Source organism: Grammomys surdaster, unplaced genomic scaffold (genome assembly GCF_004785775.1).
Source record: "Grammomys surdaster isolate TR1022 unplaced genomic scaffold, NIH_TR_1.0 242, whole genome shotgun sequence".
NCBI classification, from domain to species: domain Eukaryota; kingdom Metazoa; phylum Chordata; class Mammalia; order Rodentia; family Muridae; genus Grammomys; species Grammomys surdaster.
The window spans coordinates 8,709,529-8,729,874 of record NW_021604687.1 but is presented as its reverse complement, the minus strand read 5'-3'; the positions used below and the strand labels follow the sequence as shown (position 1 = coordinate 8,729,874).

Below are 20,346 nucleotides of genomic sequence, written 5' to 3'. Positions count from 1 at the left end.
ATACAGTAGTCATATACAAAATTCTCAAAAAGACATTTTTCTTAAACTATGTTGGCATTTTTAAAGTTGCTATGATTTAGAACTGCTTAACTGTTCCCTGGATTCATGTGTTGAAATGGGAAGGGTTGCATCACCCCCAAACTAGGGAACATGTAGCTAATGATCAACAGAAGCAGAACTGGGACACACGGGGACACACGGGGACACACGGGGACACACACACACACACACACACACACACGTGCACGCCATGACAAACAGAGTAGACAGAAGGATGGACACATTCTAAGTCATATTCTAAGTCATATTCAATTCCTACAGAAAATGCTGATGAGGCCTAAGAGTTACAGACAGAGTGACAGCAGGATGGGGATGAATCCACAGCCCAAGACTGCAAAACTGTCTGAAAGTCTTCACTGAACATGTAAGGAACTTTAGTATGAACAATGTGAACCCTAACAATTTTAAGACTGAAAATAAAGTATGAAGAATTACACTGAGGACCTGGGGAAAGGACTCAATGAAGTGCTTGCCACACAAGCATAAGAACCTGAGTTCAATCCCCAGCACCATGAGCCTAGAACTCCACCATTGCAGAGGTCAAAAAAATATAAGGTGGCAAGCAATTGAACAAGACATGTAGCAGCAATCTTTGGCCTCCACATGCATACATGAACATACACAAGCACACACATGCATATACATAACATCCCTCTCATAAACACTTGTGCATACTTACAATCAGCAGTAATGCTTAATTAAGCATATGTTAATGCTAAGTGTGATAGTCTGTATATGCTTGGCCTAGGGAGTGGCACTGTTAGAAGGTATGGAGTAGGTATGTCACTATGAGTGTGAGCTTTAAGACCATCATCCTAACTGCCTGGAAGCCAGTATTCTGCTAGCAGCCTTCAGATGAAGATGTAGAACTCTCAGTTCCTCCTGCACTATGCCTGCCTGGATGCTGCCATGCTTCCTGCCTTAATGATTATGGACTAAACCTCTGAACCTGTAAGCCAGCCCCAATTAAATGTTGTCATTTAGAAGACTTGCCTTGGTCATGGTGTCTGTTCACAGGAGTAAAACCCTAAGACACTAATTGAAAACAGAAAATGTTTTTAAACTATTTAATAAACCAAAAAATGTTAATTCCCTTTAGGGGAACCAGGGAAGTGGCTCAGTGAATATACCACTCACCAATCAAGGGCTAGAATTCAGATTCCAGCACCTATTGAAAACCTCTGTGGGCATAATGGTCCAGTGTGAGCTCAGCATACGGAGGCAGAATCCCTGGGGCGAGATGACTATCTAGACTAGCTGAATCAGCTAGAGACCTGGCTTCAGTAGAATAGAGAGAAGATGCACAGTGTCAGCCTGACCTCCCTCCCCACAAATATATAGGAACCTGCAAGTACACATACCACCTGCCCACAAAAAAAAAAAAAGAAAGAAAATTCTCACTTTCATCTCTTGCTTCACAGTTCTAGTTTTTACATGATTTCATAAAACAGATTGGAAATATATTACTAGACAGACACACATATTAAAGATAATGCTTCAAAGGTACTTAATCAAAATGTCTAGAAAAGTTTCCATTGAGAACTTCTAACTATTTATATGCGAATCTGTTACATGATATAATTTGGTAAATTTACCTGTAGGCTGTCAGTGAATATTCCCAGAAGTGCCTTCTAGAACCAAGATGTAAAGTATCAAACCTATAATGTCTCATTCCTTTAAGGTAAATACGTGTTTTATGCTACTGTTATCCCGATTCTGATACTTGCTAGAGTGCATTGGACACAGTAAAAACTAAACTACTTGCTCTCCATGGTAATATCCAAAGCATTTACTAATAAGCAGCCATTTTGCTGGGCTGGAAGTGTAACCCTAGGGCAGAACACATGCTGAACATCTGTGAGGCTCTGGGTCAATCTACAGCAACAAAACAATCACTCCATTTACAAACTTCTGGTCCGTGCTCAGCTTTCTAAAAATCTACCCCATACACAAGTGACGGTAGTGTATCCCTGTTTTAGGTATAATCAAGGTATAAGTAATTCTTGTAAGCAATCTTATTTGTTGGTTTTGTTTTTTGTTTGTTTGTTTGTTTTTACCTTTTTGCCAGACAGTAAATCTTCTCCAAGCAAGTCATCTTCCAGTTCACTGGGGAAAGAAAAATGCAAAATGTCACTTCAATTAAACTAGAAAATGAACAGTAGTCACTCAGAAATCCAGTAAAGGCTCCAGGGTATGAGAACTTCCAGGTAGCTACACTTTCCTTCCTCTCCAAAAAAGAATAGATACTCTAGGATACATGAATAAGTCTGTCTGTCAGCTAAGGTCAGGCTCAACACAGAAGGTGGCTTACTAGATCTAAGCTCAGCACTGTATAGAGTATTTTATTCCCTTTGAGCCTTCTGAATAATCAGCAAAATGAGAAATATATACAAAGAAACACCTAAAGCTTTCCTGTCTTTAAAACTTATGGTGTAAAGAAAAAGGTGCTCAATATCATTCATCAGGAAGAAACGCGCCCGAAAAGGTGGCTCGGCGGTTACGAGCACCTCCTGCTCTTGCAGGTGATGAGTTCAGTTCCCTGCACCCATGTCAGGAACTTGAAGTATACCATAGAGGACTCAATATTCCTTTCTGGCCTCCAAGAGCAATGTACTCACATGACATGTACACACGCACGCACACATGCACGCACACACAAACACACACACAATTATTTTAAAGAAAAATTTTAAATTATGATGAGATTATAAAATTATATGCAGGAACTAAGGAGTGTGGTATTGAATCACAGTGGTCACTTGCCAGGTTTCCCAGCATGCTTTTGTGATAAAGTGACTAGGAACAGATTTTTCTGTAAGCTCCAGAGGGAACCTTTAACACATCAAGAAGGTTGAAATACTTTCCACTGCCTTAGAAACAGCCATTTCCATTCAGGTATATAGCATATCCTCTCTTCTCCCCATTCCCATTGTTCTCTTTGTTCCCAAAGCAGTTCTGTTTCTACATTCTTATCATTAGCATACATGCGATATTATGGATATAAATACAACATCTAGGCCCCCAAGGCAAAGAAAACATGTCAAAACAATATTTTTGTTAAGTTAAAATGGCTACTACTAGATTCCAGGGAATCAACTTTTTAGAAGCAAAGGTCTTTATAGACCAACGTAAATAAGAAAAATGCAATTAAAGTCGTGATGATCTAGATACAGAGAGGTCCAGGAAAATCTAACTGTACCAATATTCTAAGACTATTTAGGCTATGGTTTAAAATTTCTATAAGTTGAGATTAGCACCAGTACTAAACTATTTTAGTATGTTGTTGAACACGATACTAGAAGCTCTAAGAATGTAGAGATGAAGTTGTAAGAGAAATACACACTTCCATAAAAAGCCTTTCAGAACTAAAAACAACCTGAAAAAAATCACTCACTTTACATGCTAAAGGCTCTGAGTGACTCTAAGTTACCCTATAACTTACCTCATAACTTCACTTCATAAATAGAAATATTGACAAGAGCTTAAATAACCTGAGACAAAGAGAGATTCAAGACAAGGACTTTAAATACTACCTTTCTGACATCTGCATAGTTCCTTCCAACATTTTAAAACCAGTAATGTGGGATTTGACTATCTTCTATGTTACATTCCTACTGTGAGGGCAGAAAAATAAGCTGGCAGCCAACGTCCTATTTGAGAACCTGATTCTATATGACCAAAACCATGCAAGTACCTCCTTGAAAAATGAATTTCTCTCTATGCCACAGCTTTAAGAAATGACTGCATTCAAATTCCAGCAACCACATGGTAGCTCACAACAATCTGTAATGGGATGCCCTCTTCTGGTGTGTCTGAGGATAACTACAATGTACTCCTATACATAAAATAAATAAATCTTTAAAGAAAGAAAGAAAGAAATGGGAAATTGAAGGTGACGTCACTTTCTCAGGACACATTAATTGGGATGATAGTAAGAGAGGTCCTCATAATTATGCCAGAAAAACTACAAAGAATATGCAACTTTTGCTAACAAATAAAAGCATTTGAAAATAAGAAAACGATTTTGAATGACTGTGTTTATTTGTCAGTCACCTGGCTTGTATGACAGCATAGCCACTGCTTGAGAACTCAGTCTACTGTCCTCTGGTTCCTATCCATTCTAGACTCTTTCAACTTATTCTGGACTTGGACTATGTCCTCCAGGATTGGCTCACACAGATATTCCCACCTGCAGCTTCTGAATTCAATCCCAGACCTGGCCTCCCCTGGGGCCTAGACAGGAACCACTACGTTCTGGGTGGGTGCCCCTCATTCCTTAAGCCTGCTCCCTAAACACCCCTCCATTAAATGACTCTCAGTTAAGATCTCCTCAGTGTGTGCCTATCTTGCTTGAAAAAAAATTTTCAGATGCTGAGTCAGCATCACCATATTCTCTTGCAAATCTCCACTGATACAACATGACAAGAGGTTTTCATAATAACCACTCTTCCAAACTTCTCCATTATGCATCAGACAGAAGGTGTTTGATACTTAAACAGTATCAAAACATGCAAAACACAGAATCTAGAATGTGCAAACATCATCCTGCAGACCATGTGGGAAAGAAGCTGATTTACAAAGACAACTGCTACCCATACTGAGGAGAGTAATAAAACCATGCTTCCTCACACCATGACCAACAACATAGCAGGAAGGAAGGAAGCTGCCAAAAACTACAAGTTCCAACAACAGGCAGACTCAGGAGCCAACCGGTATAGATTCTGACGGACTATTAGAGCAGTCTGACCACCATAAGAGACTTAACTACCACAGATTAAACACAACTGACATAAGAGTCTATGCTTTAAAATTATTATAAACCAATGCAATTCAGAAGTGGAAGATGTTATAGGTAATGACTTTGGAAAAGAGCAAATGAAAATCTCCTGTTGTACTGGCTGGTCTTGTGTTTCAACTTGACACAAGCTGGAGTTATCAGAGAAAGGAGCCTCCCTTGAGGAAATGTCTCCATGAGATCCAGCAGTAAGGCATTTTCTCAATTAGTGATTAAGGGTGGGAGGGCCCAGTCCATTGTGGGTAGTACCATCCCTGGGCTGGTAGTCCTGGGTTCTATAAGAAACCAAGCTGAGCAAGGCAGAGGAAGCAAGCCAGTAAGTAACATCCCTCCATGGCCTCTACATCGGCTCCCGATTCCTGATTTGCTTGAGTTCCAGTTCTGACTTCCTTTGGTGATGAACAGCAATGGGAAGTGTAAGCTGAATAAACCCTTTCCTCCCCAGCTTATTTCTTGGTCATGTTTCTACAGGAATACAAACCCTTGACTAAGACACCTACCTAATCTGTGCCTCGGAAGAACTTCCTAATTAACAGACACACTACAGGAAACAAACCACTGTGACTATATTAAATCCTCCCGAAGTGTTTGGCTCCTAGTGGAGATATAAGACTGACACGAGAGGTTTCCACATACCAACTCGCTAAACTAAGACTTCAGTGTGAACAAACTTCATACCTATATTCATGTACATAAAACACAAGGGAGTTGGTTAGACTATATACAGATAAGCAGCCAAGCAGAAATCCTAGAAAACATATCATTTTGTTTCTTCAACAAGAACTAAAGGCTTCAGTTCTGATGAATGACCTCCAAAGGCTATGATTCAGTTAAAATCATGTGTCCAGGGCAGTGCTGTCGAAGGAAGTGGGACTGAGTAGATAGGGACTAGTGAGAGGTCCCAGGAAACAGTGGTACATGAGTATGCTGGCTCATAACATGAGTGGTTTTACTTGGCCATGTGCCTCTTCCATGATATGCTTCCTCACCAGAGGCCCAAAGTTAATGGGGCACTCAACTACAAAGTGGAGCCTCCAAAACTATGGGGCACCCAACTTCCTATGTTAACTGTCCAAGCACTTCACTGTAGCAACAGACAATGCAAATGGGAAGAACCAATACTTTAAAATGCAGACCTTTATCTGGAGTCATTTCAAATCGTAAGAAAGGAAACACATACCTGCACTGTGTGAAAATGCACGGATACAGGCAGACATTCAAACGTAACAGGTAATAGGGGAAATATGAACAACAGTCAGGCAATGCACAATTAGGAATTTTCCTTAGATGCAATATGGCTGTATGTGTAAATACTCTGTATTTTAAAAAATATTCTCAAGTGTTTCCAGGTAACCTACATCTGATTTGAGGGGTTTGCAGACTGTATTAGATAAAAACTGATAATCTCCCAAGTTGGCTGACAAAATTGGGTTGACAAACACTGGGTTGACAGTGCTCTATTATACTTCCACATATGCATGAAAGTCTGAATAAATTAAGTACTGCTCAGTGCAATCAAATTCGGGTAGACTGTACTCTGTTGAAGACAATTAACTTTGTCCGAACCATACAATAATATATACCTCCCCTACCTCCACCCAAATAAGATACATCTCTTTCACACCCTAACAGTCCTCTCTAAAATCCTGACTGAGCACTGAATAAGTAAGGAAAGGCTAACTAATCTACCTAGGTTGTTCATCCAAGCATCCATTGTACATCATCCTGTAAACTTCTAGGCACTTGTTCTTAAATGCGATCAGCCCATAGCCATAGTATATTTTTTGTTCATTTGCCTTAGCACGTAACGCACCCAGCCTGTGCACCTACAGCATGCCTCCTCTAAAAGCAGAGCTCCCCCTAGAGGCACCCACCACTCCACTGTGTGCGCAACTGTGGTTTATAAAGCAGGCACATTCACCTGCACTAATTAATAGTTAGGGAAACAAAATTAAAAGTTAACTGATATTAAAATGGCAAAATGTTTAAAGTCTTGCTAACTACTGGGTAGGATATACACCAAAAGGTACTGTGGCATCCAAATGTTTCTAGAAACAGAGATAAAGCAGGTATATGCTCCATACAGCCCTTACAACATAAACTTGGACCTGGCCCTGGTGCAGCCTGAAGAGACCTCTCATCAGTCTAGCAGGGAGGTTCAGGAGGACAGAGCACCAAAGCACTAGCACACTATCTTTGGTAAAGATCTCTGTATCCAGTACAGGATCACAGACATCACCCAGGGCACCATGGGGAGCCCAGGTGTACACATACCTGTCCCAGTCCTCATCAGCAGCTCTTCTTCTCCAGGACCGTTCTGCACCAGGCTTGTCAAACTGGTCAAAGTCATCATCTGTGAATTAGGGTGCACTCGAGTCAGCTTTGTTAGGTTAACACATATACACAGCGACTGCTAGGACACCAGCTTCCGCAGGAGCCCAGCCTAACCCACCAGATCATCCATATACAGCAACTATAAATCCTTAGCCATGCTGAAGCATTAGATTTTTTAATAAAAGAAATCCAAAATGTATTGACTACTAGGCATGAAAATACAGCAAGAACAGTAATAATATAATGCAATGTACATACACACACACACACAGACAGCAGCAGTGGGTGCTTGGCCGCCATGGGAAGTACTAAGTACACAGTTTACACACACGGCACAGTTCCTATCCCAACATGGTGACAAGAAGTCAGAGATAGCTGAGAAATACACAGAGCCCTTCTTTCTTTTGTAAAATCAAGCTATTACCTATCTTACAAATTTGCTGGAAGTTTAAGTGTGACAATATATATTTAAAATAGGAGAGGCTCCTGATAAATACTTATTTTTAATGTTAAGAAATACTGACAAATGTTTATTTTTATTGTTAGGAAACACTAAAAACTGAAATGAAAGTTTTCATGTGAAGTTGAGCAGTGGTGGCACACACCTTTTAATCCCAGCACTCAAGAGGCAGAGGCAGGCAGATCTGAATTCAAGGCCAGCCTGGTTTACAGAGCATGACAGCCAGGGCTACAGAGACACTGTCTCCAAAACAAACAAACAAAACAAACAAACAAACAAAAAAAGGCTGGAGGGGTTGTGCAGAGTCCACTCAGCCCCAGGCCCCGAACACTTGAGTGACACAAATACCTATTGCCTAGGGCATTTCTCTAGCTCAGACTATAAAATTAACCACTAAGGTTCTAAACCAATCCTTTAACCAGTTAAGACTCCTGAGAGAACATGATAAAAACTGTTTTTAGCAGGGAATACTAGTGCACATCTTTAATCCCAGCACTTGGGAGGCAGAGGCAGATGGATCTCTGTGAGTTCGAGGCCAGCATAGTCTACATAGTAAGTTCCAGGACAGCCAGGGCTACATAGTGAGGCAGGTGTGTGTAGGGGAGGGAGGTTGTGGGGGGGAGGAGGTCCACAGGCTGCTTTTTAAAAATGACTATATAAAGTCTCTGAGATGTACCAAGTGAAATTACAGATTACAGAAATTTACTACATGTTCAGAGCTGTGGCAGCAACAACAGACCCAGTGTTCCTCCAAAATCATAGGGCTCCTTGCCCCTGGTTCTCTAGCTGAGGGCTAGAATCTCTGGTATCTTTCACCACACCCCCCAGCCTACCTGCTACTGAGGCTCATCTGTATGAGATATCAGTGGGGAAGGAACCCTTCTCCCACTTCTCCTACACCAAGACCCACCTGTAGGTAGGACAGACGTTCAACCCAGATGTTCCCTTCAAGAGGGAAACAGAAGCTTCACACTCCAGTCAGCAAAAGAAGCAACAAGAACAGTAAGAAACCCAGGGAGAAGGAGTAGGAAAACCAGCCCTCACAGCCACGCCAAGGTACTACCTCAAACACCCATTCAGGAGGGGGGAAAAATCTCAGCGAAGACACTCAGACCAGCCAAGCTGAAAAGAAGAATCTTGAAATCGGACCAGAGCAGCTGCAGAGTAAAGGTTTAGATCAAGTCACATGAAAAGGACACTTCATACTGAGCTGCCTGCAGGCTGTGCAGTGTGATCTAGGTTCCAGGTTTTGAGCTATAACCCAGGCTAGGGTAGACTTTAGAGATGCGGCTGTCTTTGAAACATCTCTACTGCTGTAAGGAACCTCACCCATATTCCGGTGAGTAAGTAATCTCTATAAAACTGGTTCACCAAGTTCGACTTTGGCGGTATCCATACTTTGGTCTGCAGTCAATTTCTTATCTGGGCTGAGTAGGTATAGGTAGATACATATGCTCATGTGTATTTCCCCTCTCCACAGGGAAAGTCTTATGACACAGCACACTCCAAAGAGAAACAGAAAGGTATAACCCTTCATACATGGAAATAGGAGGGAAGAGACAGCAGAAACTGCTTGAAGAGGTTCATAAGAACATTTAAGTAGCCATCACTGATATGAGGCTTTATGGGGTTGCTGGAAGAATAATTTTCTTCAATGCTACAGCCACTGTTAGGTTGCCTAGTTACCTGTGTAAAAAAGAAAGAGTCCCTCACCCATGTTCATATAACTAACTCCAACTAAACTCGAGTCACCAAAAAAAGAAAAAGACACAAAAAACGGTGGACTAGCTGGGAAGATGATCAGTAGGAGTGAAAGGAGACTACACAGGGTAATGAGGGTTGAATACGATAAAATACATTACACACAGTATGAAAAAGGCCTTAATACTAAAATCTATTATTGTATTTAAAAGCATGCTACTAAAATGTAATAGTATTAATTTGAAAATATAAAAAAATACTAAAGAGACCAAAGTTGACATTTCAATTTGTAAAAAGCTTTAAAAGGTACAATGATAGAAGAAATAGAAAGAAGTAACTCTAAACCCATGTGTAGTTTCAGAGTCAAGCAATCTTCCAACACTTAATACTTTTCAAACTCCCCGAAACTTCCTCTAAGAGAGTAGCATAGAGTTAGCCCAGCCCATGTGTGCTCACATGTAAAGACAGTTCAAACAACCTCTGTAATCACAGATTACAACCTAAAATGAAGGAAACCTGATGCTTGGAGAAGGAAGGCTCCTCTCTTTAACAGGGCACATACATGTTTTCTCTCTTTAACAGGGCATACAGAGGAAGAAACTGTGGGCAAAACAGAGAACAAATTTATAAATGAAGGCGGTACTGAACCCAGGAATGCATGGTCTGTTCAACACAGAGAATCTATTAACACAACACTATGTTAAGAAACTGGAAAAGAGGCTGGAGAGATGGCTCAGCGGTTAAGTGCACTGACTGCTCTTCCAGAGATCCTGAATTCAATTCACAGCAACCACATGGTGGCTCACATCCATCTGTAATGGAGTCTGACTCCCTTTCTGGTTGATGTGTCTGAAGACAGCTACAGTGTACTCATATACATAAAATAAATAATTTTAAAAACAAACAAAAAGAAACTGGAAAAGGGAGATCCATGATTACCTCTGCAACCAGAGAGATATTTGATTCAAACACTATCAACAACCTATATAGTCACATTCAAGATAAGACATTTAAAAATCAGCCACTAAACTGTAAATCAAGACAAAGAGATCAGGCCATCTCTAACCAACCACTGTACTGGACTTGGTATTGGAGGGACAGCCAATACTTTCTATCCAAGTACCTGGCTTCCAAAATAGACATAGATGAAGATACAACAAGTACAACTATATAACTAGAAAAAAATTCCAAATTATTAAAATTATTAAAACCAGAGTTGTAACTGTCACAATTACCAAAGTGTCCTGGTTAGCATTCTGTCAACTTGACACAAGATAGGGTCATCTGGGAAGAAGGAACACATTTGAGAAATGTGTCATCAGACTGATCTGTAGAGCATATTCTTGATATTTGGTGTGGAAGGGTCCAGTCTACTAAGGCAGTAGTGGTCCAAGAAAGCAAGTCATGGGGAGTAAGCTGATAAGATAAGCAGCACTCTTCCATGGCCTCTGCATCAGTTCTTACTTTGACTGATGGACAGTGATGTCAAAGTATATGCTAGAATAAACCCTTTCCTCCCCACAATGCTTTCAGTCAGGATGTCTTTATCACAGCAACAGAAACCCACAAAGGCAACAGGGGAGCTTTTGTATTTTAAAGCACTAAGAAATTTGAGAATGTAAAGGCTGAAAAAAAACAAACTAGGGCTAGAGAGATGGCTCAACAGTTAAGAGTTCAATTCCCAGCAACCACATGGTGGCTCACAACCATCTATAATGGGATCTGATTCCCTATTCTGTCATGTAGGCATACATGTAACTAGAACACTCTTTTACATAAATAATCTTTTAAAAAAACAAACCATAGGGTTGGAGATATCTCAGTGGTTTGTTTAGCACACTGACTGCTCTTCCAGAGGTCCTGAGTTCAATTCCCAGCATGGTGGCTCACAACCATGTGTAATGGGATCCGATGTCCTCTTCTGGCGTGTCTGAAGACACACAGTGTACTCATATACATAAAGTAAACTTTAAAAAAAAAAAAAACATTGTTTCAGAAAAAAAAAAATCACACCATCTAAAATGACAATATGTCAACTACTGGAAAAAAAAACAAGGGGCCAAAGAGATGGCTACAAGAGGTCCTGAGTTCAATTCCCAGCACCCACATGACAGCTTACAACAATCTGTGATAGGATTTGATTCCCTCTTCTAGTGTGTGTAAAGACAGAGCATTCATATACATTAAATAAATATTAAAAAAAAAAAAGAAACAAGTGTAAAAAAAAAAAAAACTACATGATATAAAACTTATGTTATAAAGGCCTGGGCTATTCACTCAGGCATCCTATATCTAAGTACCTTGCATCCGATGCATACTTAATAAACATCTGATAATGATAAAAAAATAACTTGACAGTGGATCAAAAAATATACCAGATCAAAAAATCCATACTATAAACATACCACTCTGAAGCCAAGCATGGCAATGTATTTATAAGATCCCAGCATCATGAAGACTGAGGCAGGAAGAGGCATGTTCAATACAGAAACAGTGCCTCAAGACACTACCTTACAGAAATTATGTTAACCTATCAAAATCCAAGTCATAATACCAATAATACCAACAGAATTCTGTTGGATTCATTCTCCTGGATGGTGATTATAACATTCATTGTTTTTAATGCACCAGGTTAATCAAAAGGCATTCTGGAAAGGACATGCTGTATTACAAGAACATGTGCATACAACATGCTAATAAGCCATAATATTTAAAAGCTACTAACTGGAATCCCTACATAACAGAAGGATGGGGACGTCAGTACATGGAAGCACAGAAGGCTCAAGTTCACACCATACCCAGAACAAGGCCTTCTGTGTTATACAAAGGCCTGTGCAAAGGAAAGCGGAAGTGACATGGAGACGTCTGAGAGAGGAATATGTTCAAGAACAGATACATGTCACAGGTAAAGCGAAAACTGCCACAGTGAGTTTAAAACAGAGTCACAGGGCAGACCAAAGGCCCAATCATCCAAACAAGAACTTAGAAACAAGGAATACATTTGCAGCCCAATTTTTAAAAAGTGAATGAACACGTAATTACAAGGCACATAAAGATTCATTTGAGCACTATAAGGAATATAAAATACAGCATTGAAGCTACTTTTCCCATCTTCAGTAGCAAAAATTCAGGCTCATTTAAAAGAGAAAGGGAGTATTTGACTGACGGAATGACAGAATGGTACTGAGTGCTGAGGATGACTAGAAAGTAGCTATCCACACTCTCCAGAGATATGCCTCAGTGAGCCCAATCTTAAAGGTATCCATCTTCAGACATTAGCACAGGGCAAGACCCTGCAGTAGAAAAAGAAAAAGAAATGAAGATGTTCATGAAATACTAATGGTAGGTGGATGCATCTCTAACCTACAGACACAGAAATGGTTCTCAAGTGAACAAGCAAACCCAAATGATACACATTCTATTCACATTATTAAAAGTAAGTACACTGTTATCTGTGTATGTACAAACATGCACAGGATTACCTTCCAAAGTAGGTATGTATACAACAGATCTTTCCCTATCTGAAAAACTATACTCAAGGACTGGGAAGATGTCTGCCACACAAGCATAAAGACCTTGTCCAGATCCCCAGTACCCACATAAAAAACTGGACCAGAAGCTGTTGAATCCATTATCCCTATGCTAAAAGATGGGAGAAGGAAGAGTTGGGGAATCCCGCTGGCTTACTGGCCAGACATCCTAGCTCAATCAAATGGATAGATTCTATGCTCAGTGAGAGCCTGTCTCCAAAAGTTGAAGAGTAATACAAGGACCACTGTCCTACATACACACACACACACACACACACACACACAGACTCACACACACACACGGACACATACCTGCACACACTCATATGAACATATATATAATACATGTGCAGGGTGTCACAAACACATCTTATAGTCATTGTAAAATTCATTTTAACTTGCTAGACACAGTAGAACTGAACTTGTCTGGCCACTGTAGTAACATTAAACTGACAAAAACACAGTCTTAAAGAACCAAAAACCAGGCTGGAGAGATGGCTCAGTGGTTAAGAGCACCAACTGTTCTTCCAGATGTCCTGAGTTCAATTCCCAGCAACCACATGGTGGCTCACAACCATCTGTGATGGGATCCAATGCCCTCTTCTGGCTACAGTGTGTGTACTCATACAAATAAATAAATCTTTAAAACAAAAACCTAACCCATGAGTTAACAACATCAAAATGTTGATAAATGTTGAGAGTGGGCTCAATCTTTTTACTTTTAGGTATGTCTAAAATTTCTTAATCTTTTTCTTTGGTAAGATAGACCCAAGAAACAACATTTTACAAGTATGTTTTATTTTCCTCATCTTTACATCAATGTATTTAAGGTTCAAGATTACTTCTAAATTGTGAGACAAGGCACTCATCCTAACCCAGTTCATGAGCTGTTTTATGAACTGTTAGGTCTTAACATACAAATCAGCTTGGAGGGTTTTGGCTAAAATTTATGTTCTGACTTTTCATTTTATACTGCAAAGCAAGCACTAGACCTTGAAATGTATTATTTGTTCTATGATGTCTTTAAAGACTGACTTTTGCATTTATGCTACTCTCCAATGTCCAATGTTACAGGTGCAATATTCTCTTTACCAGCCAAGGCCCCATGCTTCTCCCACCCTCACTTGTCAACAGCTACTATCAAAAGTTATGGGCATGCTTTACCTAAGTCTTGCACCGACATAACTGTACCTCTGTGATTACCTATTTTGGCCACCTAGAGATTCCATTAGTTTCTGGTTACATTCTAGACATGGAAAATATTACTACTACTACCACCACCTCCAAACCCTGCCCCAAAATACCAACCCCTTACAATATTGAGATAATTTTAAACTGATAATTCTGGGACATCTAATGGATTTAGTTTAACAATGCAGTATTAGGCCACAACCAGGTTTTGTTGGGGAAGGGGTAAAGACAGACTCTCACTATGCAGCCCAGGCGGCCTCAACTCACAACCCTTCCAACTCAACTCCCCAAGTGCTGGGATTATAAACCCATGCCAGGTACACATCAGCCTTTTGATGCAATGAAACAGAAATCAGAGTCTGTCATAGTACACACTCTAATTACCCATGAATTTTGTGTAGTCCTACATCACAATGTCAGTGTGAGATCTAACTGTAAAACTCTGAAAGCCACTGTGCTAGGTGATATGCTACACTGAGGTGTCAAGTAAGCAATCTATAAAGAAGGTATTACCTACAATGTAAATATTTCCAGTGTAATGGTTTTGTTGGTTCTACAGCAAACATTACAGATCTAATGGACAAAGGGGCACTGTTTTATTTTAAATGAAATATTTCAATCTCAGAAATTATCATTTATCAAGTATTTGCTGAACACATGTACAAGGTCAGGAACTTGGGGTACATGGCATTGGAGGCAAACATGCTTGTCCTCACAGTCTTAAAAAAAATTACAGGGCTGGAGAGATGGCTCAGTGGTTAAGAGCACTGACAGCTCTTCCAGAGGTCCTGAGTTCAATTCCTAGCAACCACATGGTGGCTCACAACCATCTGTAATGGAATCAAACGCCCTCTTCTGGTGTGTCTGAAGATAGCTACAGTGTACTCATATACATAAAATAAATAAATATATCTAATAAAAAAAATTACAGATTACAATTGTTCAGGAGAAAAAAAAGTGTGATACTAGACGGAAACGGAGGACTGAGGTAGGAAACAGATAAATAGAAAGAAGCCACTGATTTCTCTAGTAAGGTCTCCTCCCTCAGGAACCAGAACGTGCTGAATTAGGAGATAGTTACAGGATATTTGATCACACTGTGAACTCCAAGATTGTGTTACTTACTGAAATAAACATGTTTCTAGTTGTGTTGTATCTCAGACTTAGCACACACCTTTAATCTCTCTGCTAAAATGCAGACATGCCCTTAGTACACACTTTTAATCCCTAACAAGGAAGGTAAAACTCTCCCAGTAAAACTGCCTCCTCCCTCCCTCCTTAATTTCTTTCTTTGTTTCTTTCTTTCTTTCCCCTGCTTCAAAATGTAGATTGCTTACTTGACACCTCAGTGTAGCATATCACCTAGCACAGTGGCTTTCAGAGTTTCACAGTTAGATCTCACGCCGACATTGTGATTTAGGACTACACAAAATTCATGGGTAATTAGAGTGTGTACTATTATGCCAGACTCTGATTTCTGTTTCTACAACTAAAGGTTAGTTTGTAGAAGAAAGTACCAATGTTTGAAAGGGATGTCTAATTGAGTGGCAGACAAAGTGACGAATGAGTGAAAGATTTGACAGAACGGGCTACTCTCGGAAGAGAGAGGAAAGGGAAGCTATTTAAGAATCAGGGGGGAAGAGGGGGGGTAAAGAAGGGAGGGAGGAGGCAGCTTTACAAAGACAGGTTGAAGAGAGAACAAGTCAGAGAATAAGAAGGAGCCGAAGATTACAAGAGATTGCTAGTTAGTCTGGGGCCAAACAGAGCAATTCAGGAGAAGCCAGATTGAATCAGGTAGCTTGGAGAAGAGTTTGAGTCAGAACAGCTAAGCTGAACCAGCCAGGGTTCAGAAAGAGCTAGGAAGGGTGAACTTCCTCAGCAGTTAGTCTCAGAGGAGGCAGTCCAGAGGCAAGGAGCTCAAGCAGCTCCAGGACTGCAGGGCTGCTGAGTACCAGGGTGAATAGTCAAAGGAACTTGCCTACTTTCTCAAGGAGTTTGGACTGAGTCTAAGCAATGGGACAGCTGGCAAGATAGTACAATGGAAGAAATATTCCAAATTTCAAAAACAACCTAGCCCTCTAAAATTATAACCCTCAAACTTTCTGGCTAAAAATTAATACACAGCCCTCAAATTTTATTTGTGTGGATATTTTTCAGTTTTTACTATTTTTTTCAAGTTTTAAATGAGAAACTTAAAAGATCATAAAAGCACACGGTCCTCAAACCATCACTGTCAAGTCTTCACAGGCCACATAGTCTCTGGAAAACCCCAATCCACACTAGTGAAAACAAATGGAAAATGAAAATATCATCTTCATCTTTTCACTAAGAACAGCTTTTATCCAAGGGTTCCCGTAACACTGAGACTCAAATATAAAACGTTAGTTTTTACCTTCTCTAATCAGATAAGTCAGATAAAATATATATTAAACATTTAACTAGAAAGCCTCGAATTTGTATGTTTTAAAAAAATCATGTATGTAGGCTGGCAGTGACATACACCATACCACATCCTGCCAGAAATGGCATTCTGGCATGTAGCCTCTGCCGTTTAGGCTTTTCGTTTTATCATACAAATATTCTGATATTGAGGTCTGAATTCCTAAGCAGGGTTGTTTAACACGGCCTCCCCCCCACCACCACCACCACCCCTATCTGTAAGCATCACAAAACACTTCTGGAGCATGTAGAATAGCTGAAGTGTCTATAGCCAGTACTAGCCGGCAAATGCTTTTGTTGTTCACATTTTACCATGTGTCTTCTTTTATCCAAGTCCTGAAACGTCATTTTTTTAAAGTATTGTTCCACATCTTTTTTTTAAAAAAAAAAAAAACATGATCCAACAAAACGTGGTTTTACTTATAACTGGCTAGTCTTTCCATATCGTCCACGATTGCAAAATGAAAATACCTAAGCAACTGGTTCAGTAACTAAACCTTTGTACACGGTCTTTATCCCTTTCAAGCACACTGCCAAACACTTACAGGTTTTCCTTAGATGACAATAGGTTTATTTAAAGCACTCTAATAAACCGCGAAATTCCTCTTACACTGAGTGAGCTGCTTGCCGCTGCCCAGGGCGAATCTTCCAGGAAGACTGGAAGTCGCCAGGGCCGCCCGAACCCCGACCCCGTCGCGGGCCCGTCGCCGATCTCGCGGCGGCACCTCGGGCCTAACGCTCCGCGCTCCCGGCCTGAACGGCGCCGGCAGGCCCGGGGCGGCTCCCGCTGTGGCGGGGCAGCACGAAGGCCCTACAAAAAGGTTGCCCGGTCTACGGCCCCCGCCGCGGCCCACATACCTCCAGCGCCTGCTCCTCCGCCCGCGCCCAGGGCGGCCGCCATGGTGGTCCCCGGGCCCGGCCTTCAGCCGTCCCCCGAGCCCCTGGCGGGCCGACAGCTCTGGTGCGGGCCGGGGAGGCGGGGGAGCGGCGAGGGCCGGCGCCCGCGAGCGAGCAGAGGCGAGGCCCGCGCGTCGCGGTCCGCAGCGGACCCTCGCCTCCGCAGGAAGAAAACAACACTACGGCAACATGGCCGCGCCGCGGTGCACGCCGGGAGGAAGACGGGCGGAAAAGCCAGCCGGCGGCGGGTGGACGCCCGAGGTCCCTGGAGCCTGACCGCCAGGGAGAGCCTGGCGGCGCGCGCTAGAAAGAGCAGCGCCCAGAGACGGCTTCGGCCGGGCGAGAAGGCCGAGGCCCCAGGCGAGTGGAGTGTGGACGGCCGCACGCCGTAAGTCGAACCGGAGGCTGTCATAAATCGCCTTGCAGCAGTCGGCGGGGCTGCGCTTTACGACGGCTGAGCCGCCGTCGCAAGTGGAGCTGAAACGCGGCCGGAGACGGTAACGGCCGGGTCTGGCTTCCGCGCGACTGGAGTGGAGAGGCGCGAACTCTGCGCCGACGCACGCGCACTCGCGTTCGCTCTAGCTGGCGGAAACCGTAGCGCGTAGGGTCTAGGGAAAGGAGAGGACGTGGGCGCGGGGATGGGGCTGGGTACCACAGCCTCCAAGACCGACTCCAGGGCATCCGAAAGCAAGCCCCCGAGCCTAACGCCTTAGAAGAGGAGGTTTCAGGTCAAAGTGAGCTGGGAAGGCCCGAGAGCAGAGGCATGGAGGCTGGTCACAGTGAGAATTCCATCCATATTTCAAAAAGAATAATTTCTATTTGAAACACTTCACCTGAGTTAATTAACATTTCAATTGTGAGTGAATTAAAATGTTGTGTACCCGTAGAATGAAGTAGAAGTTTTGTGGTGATCTCATCAAAGATGTCTGACACCCAATGTAGTCCCTGACCAGCTAATAAAGACTTTCTATTGATTTAAATAAATAAATAAATAAATAAATAAATAAAATGGAATCGTGAATGAAAGCACAAGAAGTAAAGAAAGAGCATTTGCTGTATACTATATGTCTCCGTAAGTCATGCATTCAACCAAAACATGGAATTCGAGAGCTGGCTCGGTGGTTAAAAGCATGTACTACATTTGCAAAGGACCAGTGTTCAGTTCCTAGTACCCATGCCAGGCAGCTCACAACCACCTATGACTCCAGCTCCAAGGAATCTGATGCCCTTTTCTGGACTCAGTGCACCCACACACGTGTACATACCCACACACATATACACATAAGAAAAAGAACATAAAACCTTTTTTTAAAAAAGAGGGGCAGGACATATGATTGATACCAGAAGAAAAACAGAATCGATGGAATTAACGAAAGAATTTCAGATGATTATGAATATCTTCAAAGAATAAGGGGGAAATAAAGTCCAAGTAAATGAAATAGATGATATGAAGTGAAGTTTCCAAAGCTAGGCTTGAAAAAAGTATTTAGTGGAAAGGTACAAAAGAATAGAAATTCCTAGTTCTATGTCAGAAATGTACAGAGTTCAGAAGAGTTCCCAAGCTTACGACTGAGAAAATGTGCAGTTCCCTTCATCCAAAAGATCAAGATTTCAAAGCAACAAAGTAACTGAAAATCTGGGGTAAGATCCCTCTAAAGGGTTAGGACTTTGTCACAGTCACATGATAGACATAGCCAGCTCCTTAGGAACTGGAAATACGAGTCAACCAAAATGGTCAATGAACTTGAAAGTGCCATGTGTGGAATATGGTGAGTTTGGAGCCCCTAGCCATAGAGTAGAAACACTGGCTCCGGTGTAGGCTTCTCCCTGAGCTGTACCGTGTACTCATGAAAGGTGGGGAGAGTACTGAAACTGCCCATCACTGTGATAGCTGATTTTTCACTTAAGAAATTTCACCCACACACATGTCCCTCTTCATCCTTCTTAGAAGATTCTGAATCTTCATGGGGGGAACAAAAGCTGAAGCCACGGGGCAATAAGGAAAACCAGGTCCGCTGAGGGAAGAGCACAGAGGAATACAGACAGAAGGAAGCACACGCTAGCATGGCACAATGGCTGAAGTAGGACTAGAAAACCCAACAACCACAAGATTCAGGGACTGCCTGCCAGGCATGGAGGCCTGACCCATCATCAGTGGACCCCAGCTTTCCTCTCCTGTCATGGAAGTAACATACCAAGTGGGGAAGGACTAGGGGTGGGGCTTGGGGATAAAGTACTGGTCTATCATGTATAAGGTTATGGCTTTATCCCCACCACCAAAAAGGAGACAATTTTTTTTAAATGTGTCAAAGATGGGGCATGTGGGCAGGCACACACCGGTAAATAATAGCATTTGCAAGGCAGAGGCAGAGGAATTGCTTCAAGTGCATGGCCAGCCAGGAATTCACAGCTAAACCCTGCCTCAAGAAAGAAAAAGAAAACGGGGGAAAGGAAAAGCTAAGTGCAAATAACATGGATTCATTTGGGAGTCACGCAGGGCCGATTCAAGAATGCAGCAGGAAGAGTGGACAAAGGAAATAACTACCAACAAACCAACCCACATTTCACATAGAGTGTACCACTAGAGGAATTGGGAGCTGTCTGGACACAGAGAAACTAGTATTGTGATTTGCATGTGAAATGTGCCCCATAGGTCTATGGGGTTTAAACACTTGATCCCGTCTGAAGGTACTCTTTCAAGGCAGTTGAACCTTTAAAGTTGAAACCTGGTTGGCTGAAGTAGGGCACTAGGGAAGCCCTTTGAAGGCTATACCCCATCCTTATCCAGACTCTTTAGTTTCTTCTATTTTTATTTTTATTTTGAGACAGGGTTTCTCTGTGTAACCCTGGCTGTCCTGGAATTCACTCTGTAGACCAGGCTGGCCTCGAACTCAGAAATCCACCTGCCTCTGTCTCCCAAGTGCTGGGATTAAAGGTGG

At 41.9% G+C, this 20,346-nt stretch overlaps 1 protein-coding gene across 5 annotated transcripts in view; it reads right to left on the bottom strand.

Moving 5' to 3' along the window:
* The window catches only part of Rbm33 (RNA binding motif protein 33), a 101,971-nt gene extending 84,501 nt beyond the window's left edge, over positions 1-17,470 (bottom strand). For all 5 annotated transcript variants that reach the window (XM_028774640.1, XM_028774641.1, XM_028774643.1 and 2 more), the window contains exons 1-3: positions 17,369-17,470; positions 7,130-7,208; positions 2,118-2,166 (exon numbers count right to left, since the gene is read on the bottom strand). In XM_028774640.1, the coding sequence (XP_028630473.1) occupies positions 2,118-2,166; positions 7,130-7,208; positions 17,369-17,411 (171 nt within the window). In that variant the 5' untranslated portion in view covers positions 17,412-17,470. The remainder of the gene's footprint in view (positions 1-2,117; positions 2,167-7,129; positions 7,209-17,368) is intronic.
* Between the last annotated feature and the right edge of the window lie 2,876 nt (positions 17,471-20,346).